The sequence below is a fragment of the Batrachochytrium dendrobatidis genome (assembly GCF_000203795.2).
Source record: "Batrachochytrium dendrobatidis JAM81 unplaced genomic scaffold BATDEscaffold_7, whole genome shotgun sequence".
Taxonomy (NCBI): domain Eukaryota; kingdom Fungi; phylum Chytridiomycota; class Chytridiomycetes; order Rhizophydiales; genus Batrachochytrium; species Batrachochytrium dendrobatidis.
In genome coordinates, this window is record NW_006281105.1 from 587,015 (window position 1) to 604,284 (window position 17,270).

The following is a 17,270-nucleotide window of genomic DNA, read 5'->3' on the forward strand; positions in this document are numbered from 1 at the left end:
TATGCGCACTAGCTTTTCATACCAGTCATTCCTTGTTCACTTACATTCAAGTTGTCGTTTTCTTTTTATATAATATACAATAAATCGATTTTGGATATTCACCCTATGTTTGAATCTAAACCTGATCATGTTGTTTCCCATGTTCAATTGGCATATTTTCACCATAAACCAATCTAATCTATGCATGGACTGAAAATCGTATGATTAATTCAAAGAAATATCGTTTCCTTGTTTCAAATGCTCAATCATTCCAAGTGGAAGTTTAGGTTCTCCATTTGGAAGTCGAATATACTTGAAAGGCATCTCGACGATTTCTCTTCGTCCAAGTTTGATGTCAGGTCGATCTACATAGTCAATCTTGTCTAATGGAATCTGTTTCTCCAATACAAGCTGTGAAACTAGTACAGCGGTGTCGGTTGTCATTTGTTCTTTTCCAAGATGACGAGTTGCAAATCCCATTACTCGAAGTTCTTTTGTTCGGTCTTTAGGTGGATCATCACCCTAATTAAGAATTAAAGATACGATCAGTGGATGAAGGTTATGTAAACGAATTCAACTCATAGTGTCATTGCAGACAAGTTTGTCTCTACAGCAAGTCTTACCAAAATACCTCCAAAAAGAATATAATCGTACGATTCAGCGTCTGCAGGACATAATGGAGTTTTAGCAGCAGGATCAGCCAGAATCACTCTTGACATGTCAACATCGGGCCAAGACTGGATGGAATGAGTTGAAACGATCGCACCCTCCAATGATGCAGGAGGTGACTGTGCAACCGACTCGGACACATGAGATAACCAAAGGTTTCCTTTGCCAACATTAAGTAGCATATTACGGTATTCAAGCTATGATATTGGCATGGCATTCATTAGTATTGGTATGACTGCTTTTGAATTTATAAAATACAATCATCAATCCATCATTAGTATGTCATACCTCTGGCCAGCCTTCAATCTCTTCTTCCAAGTGCTCCACAATATACTTCATTACAGCGAATTGGATTAAAATTTAATTTTTCTGATTCTGGTGAATCTTGTTACAGCTGCATTCACGTAAAAAAGTACAAATCAATCCATTTATTGTATAATATTCTAAACTATTGACTGATATTCTTGTAATGAAATGTATGAATGATCAAACACAACCTGAATTGCAGTATATAAATCTGGTGATTGTACAATATATGATTTTCAAATGAGAACAATTTTGGTTCAAAATCACAGTTGGATTATGAGCATCATATAATGGTTGTTGTATTGATTAAACTAAACATGTTGACTTCTAATAGAAATGGGTAATACATATCAAACCATTGTATACTTTAAAGCACTCATTTGCATTGTTGTGCAGATACAAACAAGATCTAAACCATTATGCCCTGTCAATTCTCCTTTTTAACCTAAACTATTAGAATAACAATGTGTGCATATCTGAATAGTTCATTTTACTAGATTTATGTTCATCTTGTTTAAAACTCCTACAGTTCGCAATTGTAAACCCCATAAAGAATCAGCTTAGTGTATTTACTGTAAATCAACACAATTCTTGGTATGCAATACAAGGTTGAACTCACCCAATCCTTTTCCGCGTCCATGGCCCATGTGAATTTCTCGCGCAGACTCTTGGTAAATATCTTATCCAAAGGAACATTGTGTTTGTGACACCATGCAGCAGAAATGCGCGGATCAATGTAGTTGATTTTGGATGTACCCAACGCAGTTGTTTTGTTCTCATCCTAAACCATTTGATTCGTTTCAAATATGTATAGATTAGATACACACTTGCTCGTTACTTATCTATCCAGCCACTTGTCAAAAATAAAAAACTGACCTTGTCAATAATGCTTGTTTTCTGTGCTGCAATACGATCACATAATGTAGCATACTTTTTTTCCAGTTTTTCTATACTCGTGATAGACGAAGTACGTTTTTCTGGAAGCTCTTTCAGCAATGGCAACCCATCTTCCTTCCGCTTCTCGTTCTCCTTATCAAGCCGCTGCTGAAGCCGCTCTGATTCACATTCTTCCAAAAAGCGTGTATGGTTTTCAATAAACTCGTCGTCCAAGTCAGATTCAGGCTCTTGAAGTTCAGGTCGTGTCTTTTTAAGCTTTGGATCCAACTCAAGCATCTGTTGTTTGACCTTCATTAAATCGTATTTAATGGCAAGAATCTATCACCCAATCAAATCGTCAATAAACAGTCATGACCAAAACTAAATCATTTAAACCAATATACATCCGTCTGTGAAGATAACCAAAAAATACCTTGTCTTGCAGTTTAGCAATCTGACTGCTGTGTCCTTTGGGTACACTACGCTGATGATTACATAAAATAGCAACCTGTCGGTTAGCACGATTGTAAGCCAAAAGCTTTTCTGAAACTGTTCCATTGACTGGTGTTTTTCTGAGCTCTTCTTGAAATGTATGCGATGCGTTGTAGGTACGGAATACTTTTGCAGTCAGACCTTCCATGAATTTGTTGAGATATTTGTTCAAAATTGCAGTCTAAATGGATCCACGGAAGTGCATGGTGAATAGTATGATTACAAAAATATTTGTGTAAATGTCTTGTGTATTACAAGTAAAAATAAAGACAAACACCCATCAGATCTTGAATACAAACACTTACATTTAGGCGATCAAATAATGGGTCGCCCTCTCGTTTGGGATCACGCTTAAAAATATTGATGTTTTTAAACACTTGATCATCCACGGTCATCTCATTATAGTATCGTATAGAGTCTTTACCAAGAAAATCAAAAACAACCTTGTTTGGAGGTTTAAGAGTAATGTGCTCATATCTTAGTGAACAACAACCAACCGTATCGGCTTCGTCGTCGCCTTTTTCATTGCCTGCTCTCAACGCAAGTCGGTCGATAAAGTAAAGAGCCGTGGCTCTTTGACGATTGGCCATCAGTTTATCCTTGAGCTCATCAGTGTATACTCGACGAATATTATCCACGTGAGACTATATAAAAACAAGTGTTTTAGAATTAAGCATTCAAACGCAAGGTATGCAGTTTAGAGTAACGCCATGGTCGGCAACTTACTTTGAGAACACGAGCTTTTTCAAACTTTTTGAAATCACTCTGACCTTTGAGTGACGAATTGGCCGCCAAAAATATATATTTGAAACTATTGTTGACATTTTCTTTCCACATTGCCAGCCATGTAACGGTATTGTCGTTGATAATACTGCCCCATTTATGACCCCTGGGTGGTTCTGGGATGGTAGAATCTGCCCCAATATTAATAGTGACTTGCTCTGGTTGAACACGAAGCTATTATATAGTTGTTAGTGTATAGCTTAATTCATGCCAGCTATAGTATCCATAAAACATACCTTGAGGCTTCCAGTCCTAGGATGCTCGCCACGACCACGGAATAAACCAGGAGGCTCGACTCGAAAATTACCGACTTTTTCTTTACGTCCGTCAATTTTAAGCCATCCGTATTGGTTATCAATCTCTGCCTTTGCCTGTTTTTCAACCGCCTTTTCCTCTTTACTCATGGTTTTTTTCTTTTCACGCTGATCAGCAAGATACTCTGCAATGGGAGAGAAATCACACTTTTCAAAAGTCTTGACTGGACAACTCTGTAATTTCAACAAGACAAATCAGATAATATCAAATTAATATTGCACAGGCCCAAATCAGGTATTAAACAAATAGACAGATATCATACCGGATCCGTTTCTTTCAAAACACCTAGAAAGTCTCGAAAAAAGTTTTTTTGAAATGTAATATTGCTGGCCCAGTCGGTTCCAATTAGTGCAGCAAAAAAGGACGCCACCTCCTCAGAAGCAGGTGAGAGTGATATTGGCACATTATTGTACAACATTTTTATGCCATGGGGAGTATACAATGGAGGGAAATAGGGACCATTGTGGCTTAGAGTAGTCCATTTTACAGTGTTGTCCTTTTTATGATCTAACCACCACTTGTAGTCATTTTCGTCACTTTCATCACCGTCTTGCTGTTTATCCATTTGAGATGCATCTTGGGAACTGTTTTGAACGTCTTTTATGGATTCTGCCTTGTTGGAATTGGTGGTTGGTTTTGATTTTTTAGGCGTGGACGTGCCATTTTCTGATTTGATAGTCTATTACCATGTGCGTAATGCATCATATTTAGTGTTAGTACTAATAGCGTATTGGGTCTGATCATGCATTGCAATAGTTGAGCAAATTGATGTTTAGAGATCGTTTGGATTTGCAATAGAATCTAACCATTTTGATAGTAGCAGTAGATGGTTTAGGAACATCTTTAGCTGATACAGGTTCTTTTTTCAATTTCTTGGTCTAAATATTAAAATAGATGGAGAATAGATTAAAAGTCAACATAAACACTGTTAACCAGACGTTCTGCCAACACAGATCAGCAAAAATGCTTCTGGTTGGTATATTCACAAAAATACTATATTATGAAATATACACATCAGCTTACGATGCGATCATTGTTTGATGAATCTGTTTGCCTTTTTGACCCTGAAGTAGTCGAGGCTGGTTTTTTGGTATTCATTTGTTTAGTCTTGGTGTCAACCGTGGTTTTTGATTTTTTGATTTTTCGAGACTATATATTGATTGCAGCAGGTAGTTAGACAAGTATTGGAACGAATGCAGATGGACAAAATTTGAGCGACTCGAAATGAGCGTTTTCAAAAACTGGTATCAGCAGTAACTAGAAAAATATTCGTTTGCAACAGCTTGCATTACAACTGATATTTTTCAAGAGCAAGCGAGTGTGATGACTTACCAATGGAACATCACTGTCTTCTCCACTATCATCCTTTACCACAGTACTGCCTGTTGGTTTGCTGGCGTTCTTACCCGTGGCAACAGAGCGTTTATCTAAAGAGCCATCATAGTTGTCGGGGGTGCGTACGGATGTGCTTGAAGCAACAGCACTGGTTTTGTTACTGACAGCAGTTCTGCACATAATAGGCACATCACTATCATCACTGTCATCGTCACTGCTTTTTGAAATATCTATAGCCTTGGAGGCTTTTGTTCCGTTGGAAAGAGCCGAGTGACTTGTATTCATGATAGTCTTTATAATCAAGAGTTGATACAATAGAGTTAGACAACCAAAGTCGAATGGATATTAATTGATTTTGCAATGACAGCTAAATAGCAGCTTCAAATGATCAAACGAAGATGAATTCATGAATATCCAATATCTTTAAAAACTGGTTAATGGTTGAATAGATTGTGTTCAGATAGTCAGCAGATGCAAGTGTAATGATGAACAATGTTAATGAAATACCTCAAGTTATGAGATTCAACTTGAATTCAACAGAAAGAAAACTTGACTGGAATAGAAACGCGTCTAAAGTCTTAGAATGAAATCCGATTTTACTGTTTGCTATTTCGAGCATGTTTTTGGATTCTCGACTCGCTTGTCTTGCTGCCAATAAACACTCGACACTTTAATTCACGTTCAGTCACTCCAAATTCATTGAAAGTCAATTCGTTTTATTGCTCTACTATAGACGCAATGCTGTCAATCCAACACATGTCACAAAATGTGTGGTTTGAATTTGAATTTGAATTCAAGTAAAATGCAGTTATATCACGTGATTACAAAATTTAATTTTTTCTTTTTGAGAATTCGAGTCAGCATAAAAGTTTTAAAATATTCGCAATGGGTAAACCTACTAAACCTCAAATACTCAACCAAACTACAAGAGACATGGTAGAAACTTCCAGAGAAACTGCAAGAAAAGTGGCATTGAATGCTTCTAAAAAAGTCCTTTCTAAACGCAACTCGGACAAGGATCATTTGGATTCAGACAATGATGATACGTCCTTCAAGCGACCGAAAAGAGAGCTTGTTTCTATTCAAGCCTCTCATGATGATCATGACGATGAAGAAAATGACGATTCTGAAGATGTTTCTGACGAAGATTCTGATGATGAATCTGAAGAATCGGATGATGGTGAAGAAGTAGATGATGATAATGCCTCGTCACTTCGCAGGCATACCAAATCTCTTGCTGCATCCATGTCTGCTCAATCTGGTCGTAAAGCTCTTTTATCCAAGCATATCCAAAAACAACTCGAGCAAAAGCTCATTGAACAGGATGACATGGATGACGAACAGCAATCTGACAATGCCGATGAAGAATGTGAAGATGATCAGCTAGAGGAAGAGGTTGCTACAGTCAATACCAAGACACCTTCATCTGCTCAAAAATACAAACAGCGAGTTCTTTTGATTGCGTCTCGAGGCATAACTTACAGGTAATTTTAAAATTATACAGCTGCGCTGTCAATCAATGTGAGTCTAATTATTTTGCTACTATACATTGATTTGAATTAGATATCGCCATCTTATGAACGAGATGCATACACTGCTCCCCCATTCCAAGAAGGATGCCAAGCTTGATTCCAAAAGCCACTTGGAAGATTTGAACGAGCTTGCTGAACTCAACAATTGCAACAATTGCCTTTACTTTGAAGTGCGTAAACATCAAGACATGTACCTGTGGATGTCCAAGACTCCAAACGGTCCAAGTGTCAAGTTTATGGTTCGCAATGGTAAATATAGTCTATGAATGTGTTAATCTCGTGTATCTATTAGCATGCGTATATTGTGCTGACAATGCATTGGTACTTGCTGGATGAATCCTTACATCATTGCTTAGTGCATACAATGGACGAACTGAAAATGACTGGAAACTGTCTTAAAGGGTCTCGTCCAGTTCTGTCGTTTGACAAGACATTTGATTTGGAACCTCATCTCCAACTTCTCAAGGAGATGTTCACGCAGGTACAACCCAACATGATTGTATAGATTCAAGTATATATTTCAACATGATGTTGGGAATCACTTGCTGATCCTATGTTTTATATTTTTATGGTTCCGTGATTGTAGACGTTTGCTGTTCCGCGCACATCACGCAAAATCAAACCGTTTATCGACCACATCATGTCCTTTTCTATTCTTGACAACAAAATTTGGCTACGAAATTTTCAAATCATTGAAAAGATTCCTGAAAAAGGACTGTCAAAAGAACCCGAGATTTCGTTGGTAGAAATCGGACCTCGATGCGTGCTTGATATAATCAGAATATTTGATGGAAGTTTTGGTGGAAGCACATTATATGAAAATACTCTGTTTGTATCTCCTAATGAATTGAGAAGAAACATCAAGGCTGAAATCAATGCTAAGCATCAGGGTAAAGCTATTGCTCAGGAAGAGCGCGAGAAAAAGAAGCTTCATAATTTACCGGCTCCAGATCCCATGGCGGATGTATTCATTTAGTTGAAATCTAACTGGGTCAATTGCTGAACTGGATATGATGGATAAACAGCTCATGAAAATGTTTACAAATAATAAATTCTATGATCTAAACCTGCTTCAAATATTCATAAAACTCGGGTATATCGTGAATGGTGCAGTGTTTTATTGTGCTAATATACTATCGAATTGTTTGCATTGCTTGCATGGCATCGAGCCCAGTTCTAGAAGGTTTTAGTGGTCGCTGTGATAGGGTTGTCGGAAAACATTTCCAAAACTAAACGTAAATCATAGCAGATATACAACTGTATTAGACTATACTTATTCTAAATTCAAAATCTAGTCTAAACACGACTCTTTACCTTGATGGTTTCATCACCCGCCATAGTAGCAACAGTTTGACCATCAGGACTTAGTGCAACATACAAGGGCCGAGCACCCGTATGTCCTGGCAGCATTCCTACTTGCTCCATACTAGGATATCGCCACAATACCATTTGATCTTTGTCCAGATCATGCAATGATATAAGCTCGCGGTAGTGCTTGGACCATACTATTTGACAAACTAGAACCAAAGAGTTAGTAAAGCAGATTGTAGTTTAAAACCAACTAGACACTACCTTGAGTATCAGTCTCGATCGTAGATGTACATGTTCCATCATCGGTATCTATAATACAGAGCTTTCCATCTTGTAAACCACCACCTGTAGCTAATACATTCCGCTCCCACGGACAAAACTGCAAAGCTCTAACAGCCGATGTATGATGTTTTAATACTCTACTAGGCCGTTCAAGCTGTCTCATGTCCCATAAATTAACTAAATGTCCATTTCCTCCTGTAGCAATCGTATGCTCATCCCAGTGAGTAGCAATACCAACTACACGATCAAGATGAAATCCAGAAGCAGTGATTGTAGGAGTTGTACGTTGATGCCGAATGTCCCAAACATGCAGGTCACCATGGGTGTCACCAATAATATATGTGTTGGCATCAATCCATCGAAGTGCGCTGATACCTGGAGCATGAGAATGAGATTGCAGTGGATGAAGCGGAGTCGAGTTTGCTATTGAAATGGTCAATGTATTCGATTCCAGCTGGTTGAGTCGAGTTAAATCTCTTCCTCCAGAAGCCGGCGATGTCAACGTATCTGCACGACGCACGTCGAATAAAAGTAACTTTCCACATGAAGTGCCAACCACTGCCTGATGTCCTTGTGGTGAAAACGAGCAGCATGAAATATAGTCTGGAAAACAAGCCTGGTAAATCATGGCCACTGCTTCCTCGGTCTAACGTCATTTTGAAAAGTTAGTTTCACCCCTAAAAGCACACTGAATGCAGTTCAAACCTAATCTACCTGATTCCATAAATAGCACATGTCATTCAACCCAATTATTAATGGTCCTAGATGACTCCAGCTCAAAACATCAATATAATAATCATCCAGTACTTCCGGTGCATCCAGAACCCGTTCAGGATTAAGCGGCAAGGTACGTCGTTTTTGTAAACTAGCTTTAGTTGGAGATACCCATGGCAAGAGTATACCCGGACTTGTTATTCTAGGCGATGAGTTTGCAAACGACCAATGTGATCGTTTTATTGGTGTATGAAGATGTGGATTCAAATCAAGTCCATCATGCGATTTGAGTATTGAGCCAGATCGCGGAGTTAGAGTAGTTGAAGTACGTGATCGTTTAGATATAGGTGTAGTAACGATTGAGTGATCAGTATTGTCCTGCACGTCGTCTTCTTTTAAACTATTTTTTGTTGCATGATTAGATTCAGATGAAGTGGGTGTTTTTCTAATATGTACGTTCCCAGAATGCTGTAGTAATGGTATGGAAGGTGGAGATATTCCCAGTGCACGATTTAGATGATCCATGTAAATGGTAGAGGTTTGCTTAGCCATTTCATCAGCAGTGAGAAGCCGCAAATGTTTTGTATATGATTGTGAGTTGGATCCAGAATTAGGAGTTCGATATGCTCTTTGTTGCTGGCCAGTAGTATTATTATTGATTCTTGGAGTATGGACTTCATTAGCTATTGTTTCATTTCCAGTCAAATCATCTACTGTGATAATAGGATTATTCTGCTGGATGGTGCCAGTATTATTATGTATAGCTTTAGTTCCAGAAGTAGGTCCAGTAGCTTTATCATGAAGTTGAAACAAGAGTCTACGAGAGTCTGTGATGCTAGTAATAAAACGGTCACTTGGAGTAAATACTGATGTGGAAGATTGCTTTGGCACAACAGTGGATGGTTTTCGAAGCAGTATATCCTGTAGTTCATCCTCCTGACCATTATCAATGGATAAGAATGGATTAAAAAGCGAGTCTCTTTGCATTCAATAGTTGCTCAAGTAACTTTAAAGTAAAAAGTAAAAATTACGCTCGACTCGAGCATTTAAACGAGTTTACATTCATTCACGTAAAATGAAAGACTGAACGAATGCTTGCATTCCAGTTCTAGTAAATCCTCAACACTTGTTCAAACTCTTTCATTTAAACTAAACATGACAAGTAACCAACTGTCGCATTCCTGAAACATGAAATCTGTTTTCTCATTAGATTATAATGAATTATACATTCAAATCTATTTATTTGAATCTTCATTCTGGTTTGGGAGCATTGGATTCGAGCCATTTAATTGATTGCTCCAGATCATCGCCATTTGCTTCCATTGCTTTTACTCCCCATCCACTGCTGCATTTCATCAACTGTTTCATAGTTTCTACTTGATACCGTCGTTTTGATGAAACTGAATCCGATATACATAGATAATGTTCTGTTGTTACGGATGGGTTATATCCACCTTTTTTTTGAAAGAATGACCGTTTAAATAGCTCCATAGACTGCACTGCGGCTTCTGTTGCATCTAGTGCACCTTTATGCGACTGTTCATGCATACTTGTAGCACAGTACTATTCAGATATGTTAGCAATATGAACATTTGAATTCACATGAATGGATATAGGAATGCAATACCTGATTATAGCAGTCCGCTTTTTGACAGCCGTGAGTCAACTGTTGATGATATTTACTCATCAACTTTTGTGCCAGTTTCTGGAATCCTGGATCATGCGATGAAGACCAAAACGGTGCAAAACACGATCGACACATCTCCATTACATTTTCACCTGCATTCTCTACCCAGCGGGCACAGTTTAGATTAGTACATAATGGTGGAAGTTTTATCAAAGTTTTTTGAAACTCGTGAAACTGTGCGTGAGTCTGTATGTCCTTGAGTTGCACGGATCGATCGCATTTTATACATTTTATTGTACGTGCTCCACAGTCGCTTTCATGCTCAGTTAAACTAGTGCCCAAGTATAAATCGCGGGCAGTTTGTGATAGTTTACCTGCACGGACTCGCAAATGGCAGAATCTACAAACAATAAATCTATTGGGACACTCTGTTTGCTTATGATTTGCTATTAATGGAAGATGAAGGGAAAGCCCACAATCGCACACTATTGCTGTATGATGGGTATTTTTGTGTTTTTCTTTTGCTGCTGGATCACACAACTAAACCCATCAATGCATTTTAATTAGTATATTCTGGTCAAGATGGAATATTTTAAATATTACTTACCATTTTGCATAGGTCACAGTGCCAATGGTTGGCAAAATCGGATTTGCGCATGACCAAGTTGCAGAATGTGCAGCGCTGATTATTTCTTTGACAATAGGCAGTATGCATTAGCAGAGTTTGTGAAGGAACTGAAGAGCCGCAATTTGTGCAAGTTTCTAGATTGTCACTTTTTTCTAGTGATGGCGTCGTTGTTTCAGCAGTCCCACTTGATTCGTCTATAGGTTTAGATGACTCTACATTCATTTTGATGGAAAATAATGCGGATGGAGTGCATGCCACGACAGCAATATACACAAAGGGAACATCTACCGAGGATGATGAGAGATTAAACCAGATATTGCTCACGCCCATATCTACATTGTAAAAATCGTGATCCAGCATTGAAGGATGCTCAGATATCAAAGATACAAAACAGTCGGCATCTCCTTGCGATGGCGTCACAATAAGTCGTAATCCGGAAATGTCATTTGGTTTATGCACCTAATTATCATATTACCAAGATGAGTTTAAAATAAACATATAGAAGACCAGTGTAATTAAATGGTACTTGCACGAAAGTAGATTGGATGATTGAGATTCGCTTGTATGGAGTCGATTGGAACAGTGTGAGTGCCATCTATATGCCAGACAAGGTTTATGATATCATCAGGCTCAGCGACTTGACCCAATATTTTGTTTTTGACCGCCTTTTCAGCAAGTATGGGATCGACAGGATGAATGTTTACTTCCATATCCGTATCAATGCACAGACACGCGCTGGCCGGTTTCAACTCGACAATGAGAAACTGGAACAGTCGCAGTGGAGAATGCTGAGTGATGGATAGTGTTTCGCCACAGGTTAAAGTCGAATGATTTTGTCTTAGATGGGATTCAAGGATATACTTTATGTCAGGGATCTGGAGGTAGGTGTCATCCAGCGGAGCCAAATGGGCAAAATGGCATTTTGGGAGAGAGACTAGAGTAAGATTAAGAAGATGGTCAGTAGGAGAATCAGCGGATGCTGATTTTAAGAGTTGTTTAGCTAGGAATGGACTGACAATGACGGATCCTTCAGGAGCAGTGAATTCACGAACGCAGCCATGAGTAGTGTTTGTAGCAGTATCAGAAACAAATTGGATCATAAAAGTAAGCGGAGAAAGTGAAACATCAGAATAAGAGTATAGAGCGCTTAGAATAGAAGGAGGAAGTTGAATGCGGTCTCCAGAGAGAGTAGAACCAACGAGCATACTAAGAGTGCCCGACCAGTTTGTGGCATGTTCAAGTGAATTCATCAAGTTGGCAATAGAACGACCGACACGACAAGATAAAAAGTATTAATAAATGATGAGAATCAAATGGAATAAGATGGATGAAGATGGAATAAGATGGATGAAGATGGAATGTGGAAACGATCATCTATTACTCGGCCGAAAAGAAAGGTTATAAGCAAGGATGCTCTTATGGGTCTTGCTGTAAAAGATGTTTGGCGATAAGGATATGAGCGAGCATGGCAAATCTATAGAGCAATACTCGAGATATTCTGTTGCGCTAAACAGAACCATTCAACAGCACCAGCTAGGACTCAGTCGCAGCAGTCCATCCACAAGGAATATATTCCATGAATCGGACAAGCGTCAATGTGCAGTCCATCTTCGAGTCAGACCTCTCTCGTCACTAGAACAACAACAACCCCATCTAGTCACTGCAATCCACTGCAGTCCTACTGAGACTGTGCTCTACTATCCTTTCTTTCGTATTGTCACTGACCCCTCTTTAGATATTCACTCCTTCTCATTTGATGGAAACCACGGCCCTACCACCCATAATGACTGTGTCTATAAAGATGCAGTCGATGGTGTGATGGATTTTATACTAAGAGACCAGTTGGGTGGTTTGGTAACTGTATTTGCTTATGGACAGACTGGTAAGTCTTGTTGAATTGCTAATCGTCTGTCAGTCTATTCACCTCGTTCGTGTTAATATGCTAGGCTCTGGAAAGACTTACACAATGTCCTATTTGGCTGATCGCATCACTCAAGATCTGCCCTTCAATACTCACTCCATCTCCATCTGCATGCTTGAAATCTTGGGTGATGCTGTCTCTGACCTGCTCTACGACCCATCAGACACTTCTCCCTCTTTGGTACGTGTCTTGGCTAATGCTAAAGGGTCTGTCGTTGTTTCTGGTGCATCTGAAGTGTCCGTCATTAACTCTACAGAGGCTCAGCTTGCTATCACTGCCGGATTCAATGCCAGATCCTCTTCTGCTACATTCAAAAACGACTCATCTAGTCGCAGTCACTTGGTTTGCCATATTCGTCTCGTAGATCGTGTTTCGGGAGTGTCTTCTGGTATTAAGCTTGTGGATCTGGCTGGCAGTGAACGCGCTGCTGATACAAACCACCATTCTGTCGATCGCATTAAAGAATCCGCATTGATTAATACTTCGCTTATGGCTTTGAAAGAGTGTCTAAGGAAACGCAGTAGTGGTGATTCCGCTGCATACATTCCTTTTCGTAATTCTAAACTTACTTTGTTGTTGAAAGGTATGTGTTTCAATTTGTATTTTAAATCGGCTCAATCAACTGGATTATAACTTGCTTTTGCACACTTTGATACCATCATGGTAGACTCATTGGACTTGTCACATACACAGCCAACAAAAACTATCATGATTGCATGTGTTGCACCAACAATTGCTGATATATCCCACTCGCTTAATACATTCAGATATGCTTCAACTCTCACCACTGACTCGAATGAAAGCACTCAGGGATCTCACTTGAAACCCAAAAAGTCGGCACTTGTTCCACCACCATCTGCTAAATCCAAACTCACTCCGATGGCTTGGTCTGTATCTAAACTTGATCAGTGGCTATCAACCAAATCCAAAAATGGTGCGACATTGCCAGAGTTACTTGGAAAAGATGGTGATACTCGCTTGGCCTCGGTAGGCAAATTTATTCCTCCACCTTGGAAATTCATCTATGATTTAACACCCGAGCAATGGGTGAAACGACTGAATGCACGTATGGACGCAAAAGAAGTTGATACACTGAGAAAAGCCTATCGTATGCTATTTGTTCAGGCTAGAGCCAAAGATCCTGGGAATCCTGTCGACTCGTCTACCGTGCAATCCATTCTGCTTGTTGAAGACACTGCAATGGATGCAGTGGGTGTAGGAAAAGAAAACGCTACACCTGCAGTGTCGTCCTTGGAAAAACGCAGACTGTTGGCTATGGAGAAACTAAAGGCAAAAGGAAACGCTGCTAGAGAAAAGGCTAATGATGCCTTGGATACTCGTGTTCATGGCACTCGATCTACGATTAAATCTAAAAAGACTTCTGCCCTTGCTACAAAATCCACCATGACTACTCGTTCGTCTAAACCAGCTTAAACCCTTTGATATAGTGAGAATGAATTTGAACAATTCCACAAGATTTGAAAATACTAGTTGAAAAAGTAATCAATTTTTAGTGAGAATGTGTAGAGTATTTAAGCATTGTTATTCTGAAGAAAAATAGTCAATTCAAGATAAATACATAGAATATTATGCTTTTTTAATTTAAAAACTCAACCATTTTTTAAAATAAACGCATCCGCTGGGACTTACAGGACCGCCCTCTTCGCAAAACGAAAACACCGGACACCGTCCACACGGAACGTCCGTCCAAACCGATCCATTCAACACACTACTTCGAGTGGCTCGATACGCCCAAATATCCTCATCTCCTCCATTCCACTCATCTTCGTCCCCGCTATCTAATCTATCAGTAGGGTTAGAAAACATCTCAAGACGACCCATACTGCTGCCAGTGTGGATAGACTGAATTTGCTCAACCTTGCCATCAAATATAAGTCGATCAATGAGAGATTGAACATCGGTATGTGAAAGCTGTACGGTTGTAATCCCGCTTTTAGAAATCCATTTGTGTAGGTCGTTACATGTCGGGTATGGATGCGAGGATGGAAAAATAGAATTCGTATTTGGCGGAAAACTCTTTAAAAGCATTAGATTATTCATATAAACCAATCATGCATTAGTATTCAATTAGCTTTAACTCACCTTTGAACAAATGTATTTGTAGATCTGGTGAGCTAGTTGATCAATAAATTCTACATCAAGCTCTTGATCTGTATACCATGCACCACCTGTTAATTCTACTGATGGATCAAGTTCTGACAACATATATACTTTTTTCGTAGGTGTCTATTAACATGAATAGTTTTGAAAATTCAAAAATGCAATTTAGCAAGTGTTGTTCAAGTAAATCGCATGCATATTTAAACCTCAACTTTAGATCCATGCAAAAGTAAACGCTACCTTGACAGATTTAACTGCCTTTATCAAGACTTTTTTTTCAAGATTCTTGATCATTTGAGTGACAATCTGTGCATGTAATCCTGATTTGACTTTAATATCCTTGATCCATGTTCCTAAACTCATACATGGAAACACTGTATAAATATAAAATTGATATACATTGTTGTATGGGTAAACTATTGGTACCTTTATTCCCCGACGCTTTAATAAATTGGTATACGATACGCTCATTGTCACTCATAGATCCAGTTCTAAATAGTTCAAAAATTGACATTCAGTAGGTTTATAACGGTCCTTTCAAACAAATACAATCATTGAAACTAAAATAATACATACTTTGATATTTCTTCATCATCTCTGGCTCTAAATAAGAGTGTTTGACCTGGTCCTTGCAAGAAATCTACATGTTGCTGCATATTCAAAAAATATTTCAATTCACTGTAAAATTGTGATGTCTGTGAATTAAATATGCTGGGTGGAATAGTAGTTCAGTCAACAGAGTAGAATGCAGACCTTTGCACTAAGTGAATTCAATGCAAGCGCAATGTCATTTTCCGACCAAGTTGGAAGAGCAGTTAAAAGAGTGTTTTGGTCAGATCCTTTTGGGTTTCTTCTCAATGCAACTAACAGCTGCTGCTCTTTATGTGTTAATGGATCTGACATTTCTGTAAATTCCAACTGCCAATGCTTGATGAATGTTTAGATATGTTACAGCCAGCGACAATGGGGATCAGAGTGAAGAGAATAAAAAATTGTCCATCATTATCTCCAGTTGTATATCATGTGTTTGTAAAGTACTCACGTGAAATTCACTCAACCACTTTTGGGCTAAACTCTTGATGTTCTTTTACAAAGATTGCTGGATTGTGTTTGCTGCTTCTCGACTCAATTACAGGACGTCACTCGTTCGGTTTTAGTCTGACGCGAGTTTCACTGCTTGACTTGTATAGTTTGTACGCTAACCTAAACCGATTGTACAATATTAGAAAAATCATGTTGTTGAAATACTGCAACTGCTTGTTTGATACTATCATTTCAAAGCAATACAAAAACAACTGGTCTATAGTGACATGATCAGAATCCACTGAATAGTTTGATCAAACAAATATCCTGGCAGAAACAATGGATATGCCGCTGGCAGTCACCACCGTACTCACGCAAAATAAAACACTTGTATTTATCTTGCTGTCATTGCTCTGTTGCATCCTAGAAACCCAGACACGTTCACACTCTAGTTCAAGAAAACAATCTCGGGAATGCAACAGGTGCTTTCATATCAATCACTTAATATTTAATTTATATGAAGGGAGAGTTGGAGATTGAACAAATGAGATGCACTGGAACAGGAATGTAAGTATTCATTCAGCTATACAAGAATGAGCACAAAAAAACAATACTGCTCAGTAAAATTGGCCATTTATTATGTATTTTGACACCTTTGTGCTGTTGTGACTACAAGATCCCAATCCAAACCAATCATACAAGCACAGTTAAATGAACTGATTGAATCAAAATGCAAAAAACTCTTCAGCGGGGAATCGAACCCCGGTCTTCCGCGTGACAGGCGGAGATACTAGCCACTATACTACTGAAGATGTTATCTTTCAAACCATTACATGTAATATAATCGTTATATTGCTGTAGTTTTGCTGTTGTATTTATAAGCTGCAGGTTTAATCTTGACCTTTTAAAATGTCCAACACTCATTATTCTAATCTTTTTAAAGTTCAACAAACCACTGACTAATGAGTTTTAAAAATGATAATATGTACAGTCGTATTCACATAAAATGAAACACTTGCATTGACTGCCTCGAGATTCAACAATGGCTAAATATTCGATGCATTTTTCTACTACAGATTGGCTGTTTAATCAACATTTAAATTCAATAAACACAATGTCCATCATATGATGCACACAATCAAACTGTAGTTTTAAACCAATGCTGTTCATATTTGGTATAGCCATACATTGTACAATCACCAAATTCATTTTAATTCAGATATTGCATTCGACTATTCTCAAACTCTTATATTCTGCAGACACGTTCTAGTTTAAAACAATTGCACATTTCAAGAATGCAACGCTACAAGAATAACAGTTTACAATGTTGTACAGTAAACTGACTGTTATTTCACG

The 17,270-nt window shown here is 38.5% G+C and overlaps 7 protein-coding genes across 7 annotated transcripts; 2 read left to right on the forward strand and 5 right to left on the reverse strand.

The window, feature by feature from the left end:
* Positions 1 to 179: 179 nt before the first annotated feature.
* Positions 180 to 987, reverse strand: BATDEDRAFT_89103 (protein-arginine N-methyltransferase SFM1; the record flags this gene model as incomplete). Its single annotated transcript, XM_006679663.1, has 3 exons — positions 180 to 501; positions 603 to 845; positions 937 to 987. 3 exons carry the CDS (start codon positions 985 to 987, stop codon positions 205 to 207), a joined length of 591 nt encoding a protein of 196 aa, XP_006679726.1. The 3' UTR covers positions 180 to 204.
* A 433-nt stretch (positions 988 to 1,420) lies between these two features.
* BATDEDRAFT_16830 (DNA topoisomerase 1) lies at positions 1,421 to 5,285 on the reverse strand. Its single transcript, XM_006679322.1, has 12 exons — positions 5,263 to 5,285; positions 4,753 to 5,046; positions 4,444 to 4,569; positions 4,227 to 4,298; positions 3,683 to 4,099; positions 3,342 to 3,593; positions 3,049 to 3,279; positions 2,628 to 2,966; positions 2,264 to 2,503; positions 1,831 to 2,169; positions 1,574 to 1,735; positions 1,421 to 1,477 (listed from the first exon to the last, which is right to left on the reverse strand). The coding sequence occupies exons 2-12, from the start codon at positions 5,038 to 5,040 to the stop codon at positions 1,469 to 1,471; spliced, it is 2,475 nt and encodes an 824-aa protein (XP_006679385.1). The 5' UTR covers positions 5,041 to 5,046; positions 5,263 to 5,285; the 3' UTR covers positions 1,421 to 1,468.
* A 799-nt stretch (positions 5,286 to 6,084) lies between these two features.
* Positions 6,085 to 7,263, forward strand: BATDEDRAFT_11789 (ribosome biogenesis protein BRX1; the record flags this gene model as incomplete). The annotated part of the gene is made up of 4 exons (XM_006679278.1): positions 6,085 to 6,239; positions 6,319 to 6,536; positions 6,644 to 6,768; positions 6,874 to 7,263. The coding sequence occupies 4 exons, from the start codon at positions 6,085 to 6,087 to the stop codon at positions 7,261 to 7,263; spliced, it is 888 nt and encodes a 295-aa protein (XP_006679341.1).
* Positions 7,264 to 7,495: 232 nt separating this feature from the next.
* BATDEDRAFT_3794 (uncharacterized protein) lies at positions 7,496 to 8,738 on the reverse strand (the record flags this gene model as incomplete). Its single annotated transcript, XM_006679267.1, has 5 exons — positions 7,496 to 7,516; positions 7,602 to 7,804; positions 7,860 to 8,303; positions 8,397 to 8,526; positions 8,595 to 8,738. Coding segments are annotated over 5 exons (942 nt in total), but the record flags the coding sequence as incomplete, so codon positions are not given.
* Positions 8,739 to 9,845: 1,107 nt separating this feature from the next.
* Positions 9,846 to 12,099, reverse strand: BATDEDRAFT_25437 (uncharacterized protein; the record flags this gene model as incomplete). Its single annotated transcript, XM_006679389.1, has 3 exons — positions 9,846 to 10,157; positions 10,829 to 11,308; positions 11,431 to 12,099. The coding sequence occupies 3 exons, from the start codon at positions 12,097 to 12,099 to the stop codon at positions 9,846 to 9,848; spliced, it is 1,461 nt and encodes a 486-aa protein (XP_006679452.1).
* A 187-nt stretch (positions 12,100 to 12,286) lies between these two features.
* Positions 12,287 to 14,251, forward strand: BATDEDRAFT_35245 (uncharacterized protein; the record flags this gene model as incomplete). Its single annotated transcript, XM_006679489.1, has 3 exons — positions 12,287 to 12,731; positions 12,796 to 13,353; positions 13,438 to 14,251. The coding sequence occupies 3 exons, from the start codon at positions 12,287 to 12,289 to the stop codon at positions 14,202 to 14,204; spliced, it is 1,770 nt and encodes a 589-aa protein (XP_006679552.1). The 3' UTR covers positions 14,205 to 14,251.
* Positions 14,252 to 14,372: 121 nt separating this feature from the next.
* BATDEDRAFT_12133 (DNA-directed RNA polymerase III subunit C34) lies at positions 14,373 to 15,405 on the reverse strand (the record flags this gene model as incomplete). The annotated part of the gene is made up of 5 exons (XM_006679310.1): positions 14,373 to 14,536; positions 14,615 to 14,807; positions 14,874 to 15,017; positions 15,132 to 15,244; positions 15,318 to 15,405. 5 exons carry the CDS (start codon positions 15,403 to 15,405, stop codon positions 14,373 to 14,375), a joined length of 702 nt encoding a protein of 233 aa, XP_006679373.1.
* Positions 15,406 to 17,270: the final 1,865 nt, after the last annotated feature.

Excerpts from the sequence above, each read along its gene's own strand:
- BATDEDRAFT_16830 (XM_006679322.1), bottom strand. The coding sequence starts at position 5,040 with ATGAATACAAGTCACTCGGCTCTTTCCAACGGAACAAAAGCCTCCAAG. Across the intron at positions 4,570-4,752 it reads AAGACAGTGATGTTCCATTG|TCTCGAAAAATCAAAAAATC; the intron begins GTAAGTCATCAC and ends ATCAATATATAG. Across the intron at positions 3,594-3,682 it reads TTTTGAAAGAAACGGATCCG|AGTTGTCCAGTCAAGACTTT; the intron begins GTATGATATCTG and ends TTGAAATTACAG.